This window comes from Aedes aegypti, chromosome 3 (assembly GCF_002204515.2).
Source record: "Aedes aegypti strain LVP_AGWG chromosome 3, AaegL5.0 Primary Assembly, whole genome shotgun sequence".
Classification (NCBI taxonomy): Eukaryota; Metazoa; Arthropoda; class Insecta; order Diptera; family Culicidae; genus Aedes; species Aedes aegypti.
In genome coordinates, this window is record NC_035109.1 from 100443745 (window position 1) to 100446766 (window position 3022).

At 42.7% G+C, this 3022-nt stretch overlaps 1 protein-coding gene across 1 annotated transcript; it reads right to left on the bottom strand.

Moving 5' to 3' along the window:
• Positions 1-295: 295 nt before the first annotated feature.
• Positions 296-2754, bottom strand: LOC5579278 (asparagine synthetase [glutamine-hydrolyzing] 1). The gene has a single exon (XM_001647536.2). The coding sequence runs from the start codon at positions 2626-2628 to the stop codon at positions 937-939; it is 1692 nt and encodes a 563-aa protein (XP_001647586.2). The 5' UTR covers positions 2629-2754; the 3' UTR covers positions 296-936.
• Positions 2755-3022: the final 268 nt, after the last annotated feature.

Genomic DNA, 3022 nt, shown 5'->3' on the forward strand with positions numbered 1-3022 from the left:
GTAAAATCAACGTTTTTGACAGTTACGCCTATAGAAGAACGTTACTTAAAAAATTGTCAATAATAACGGTACATGAAGCACCATGCACTAGAATTGAATAAATTCCTACCACATGAAACAATAGAAGATATTGGCTCCGTAAAACCTTTTATGTAACTATAAACCGAGCTGCACGAGTTAAACCATAGAACTTAACCAATATTACTATATTGGTCACTGTCGTATATTTTCAAAGTAATAGGGATACAGTTTAAAGGCTATGTTTAATTGAAGAAGGTCCAATAAAACACGAATCTTTCAGATTTAAATACACGTAAAATACGATCAGTAATTACGATTTTTTCGAATAGATCAGATAATACTAATTTTTACACATTGTCAATGTTTCTTATCCCAAGATGGTGGTAGTTGATCTATAATACATATAGGAGAGTTTTTTTTTTCAATTCTTTATTAAAGAAATTTTTCTTTGCCGTCAAGGATCATTGATCCTTGAGATCTTTGCGCTTTTTAACAGTATTTCAGCAGAAATTGTATAAAGTAAAACTGGTAAAACTTTCAAAGAGATCTAATTCAACAACTATTAGCAAATATGTAAAGCAAGTAATCGTATTATAGATAAACAGACGTAACACTCAGATCGATTTTCTTGAAAATTCGTCTCTCATTTCACACCATGCTTTCGTAAGCGATCATGTGCAACCAGGCCTGCAAAAGGCGCAAGTTTGAACTTCAAACACAAAGCTCAACGATGCGCGCATGGTTGCGGAATGTGATATCTAGGTACTTAAGAAATTTGAAATAATCATTTGACGCGATGGAAATTTTGTTTGTGTTACGTCTGTTTATCTGTGACCATACTATGCATTCGACATGGATTGTTTGAGGAACTTAGCTACCTTATAGCAATTTAAGATAAACAAATAGTCCCTCAATTCACACATTCTCCTTGTGTATCGTCTGCTTCCGACCGGATGGATCTGCGGAGCAGCCCCAATCTGTCCGAGGCACCCATCTGGTGACGGTTGACGCACAGCTCTCATGTGGGAACAGCTCCTTGAAGATCTGCCGGTAGTAGTAAGCCTCCTTGGTTGGCGGCGGGTTGATGGGGAATCGTGCAGCCGCGGAAGAAAACTCGGCATCACTGATGTGGGACGCCGCGTACTTGGTGATGGTATCGATCCACGTGTAACCAACTCCATCGGAAAACTGCTCCTTCTGTCGCCAGAGGACTTTTTGCGGAAGATAATCCTCAGCGAAAGCTTCCCGCAGGATGTACTTCTCCATGGGTTGTACCAAACCGTTGATTTTGTTCTGGGGCTTGCGATCTTCCGGGCGGATGCTCATCACATAGTTGACAAAGTCCGTATCCAGGAAGGGGACACGCAATTCCAGGCCCCATGCGGAAGTTCCCTTGTTTGCACGAAGACAATCTGCGTAATGGAGGTTCTGCACACGCTTTACCGTTTCGAAGTGGAATTCTTCTGCATTTGGCGCTTGATGAAAGTAGAGGTATCCTCCGAATAGCTCGTCTGCTCCCTCACCGGAGAGTACCATTTTGATACCTTCGCTTTTGATGTATCTCGAAAGCAACAGCAACGGAATGGTGCAGCGAACCGTCGTGATGTCGTAGGTTTCTCCGTGTAGAACAGCATCGCGAATATAGTTGAGTCCTTCGTCGATCGTAAAGTACACCTCTGTGTGATCACTTCCGATGTAGTCGGCAACCATGCGCGCGAATTCAAAATCTGGTCCACCGACAAGTCCCACGCTGTAGGTTTTCAATCGATAATCTGGCCCATGTCGTTTTTTCATAATTTTTGTGGCTATGGACGCGATTAAGCTCGAATCCAGACCACCACTGAGCAATGCTCCCATCGGAACGTCACACTGCAAATGAGATTCAACTGCATCCTCCAGACTCTTTTTCAACCGTTCCAAATCCACCTTTGCTCGAGGGATCTCGTACATCCAATCAGAGTCGAAATAGCTCACTGGTTTCAACTTTTGTCTCGATCCATAGTACATGTGGCCTGGCGGGAATATCTCTACTTCTGAGCACTTTTCCACTAAACACTTCATTTCACTGGCTATCCACAAGTTGCCCTCAACGTCTTTCCCACTGTAGAGTGGAACTATTCCAATCGGGTCGCGCGCCACCAATATACAGCCATTTTTCTTATCGTACAGAACAAATGCGAACATGCCTCGAATGTTCTTCATGAGCACATCAACGCCAAACTTCTCGTAATATGCAATGATGACATCGCAATCACTTCTCGGAGTGTAGGTGCTCTCCCCTGCCTCAAGTGCGTCGTTGATTTCCTGTGCCATCAGCAGATAGTTGTAGATTTCGCCATTGGCCACCAACAGCACTTGGCCATCTTGGGACACGAACGGTTGAGTTCCCGTTTTCACCCCAATCACACACAGTCTCTCCTGGACTAGCACAAATCCTTCGTCCTCGTCAGCCACCAAACCGGTGTGATCCGGACCACGGTGCCTCTGTCTGGCCGACTGTCGGAAGGCCAACTCCCGCAGGGACTCTTTCCTTCCACACAGATCTGTTTCACCGCCATAAAGACGACGGTGTCGCTCGTTGAGAAATATCGAAAAAATACCGCACATTGTTCGACCTTGACTTTGGAGCTTATGCAATTTAACTAGGAATGCTATTTGAAACTGCAATCAGTGGCACCGCAACGCATTGATATTGCGAAACGAACCGGAGAAAACTAACGTTGAGCGGTACGCTATCATCACGCTTATAAAGGGAAAGGGTTGCGAGAGAATTCGAGGTTCGAGAGAGTCTGATAAAGGAGGTGTTCAATTAGTTCTTAAAAAATACACAATATTTACGAAATCTAAGCAAACATTTTTAAAAATATATAATTTGATTTTTGCAAATATTTTAAGGCAAAATTAGCAAACAAGAAAGGGCATACAATAAAACCTCGTTTTAAGAAGCTTTTATGAATGTAAATAAAATTTACGTATTTGTTCTAAAATGATAGTGAATTGA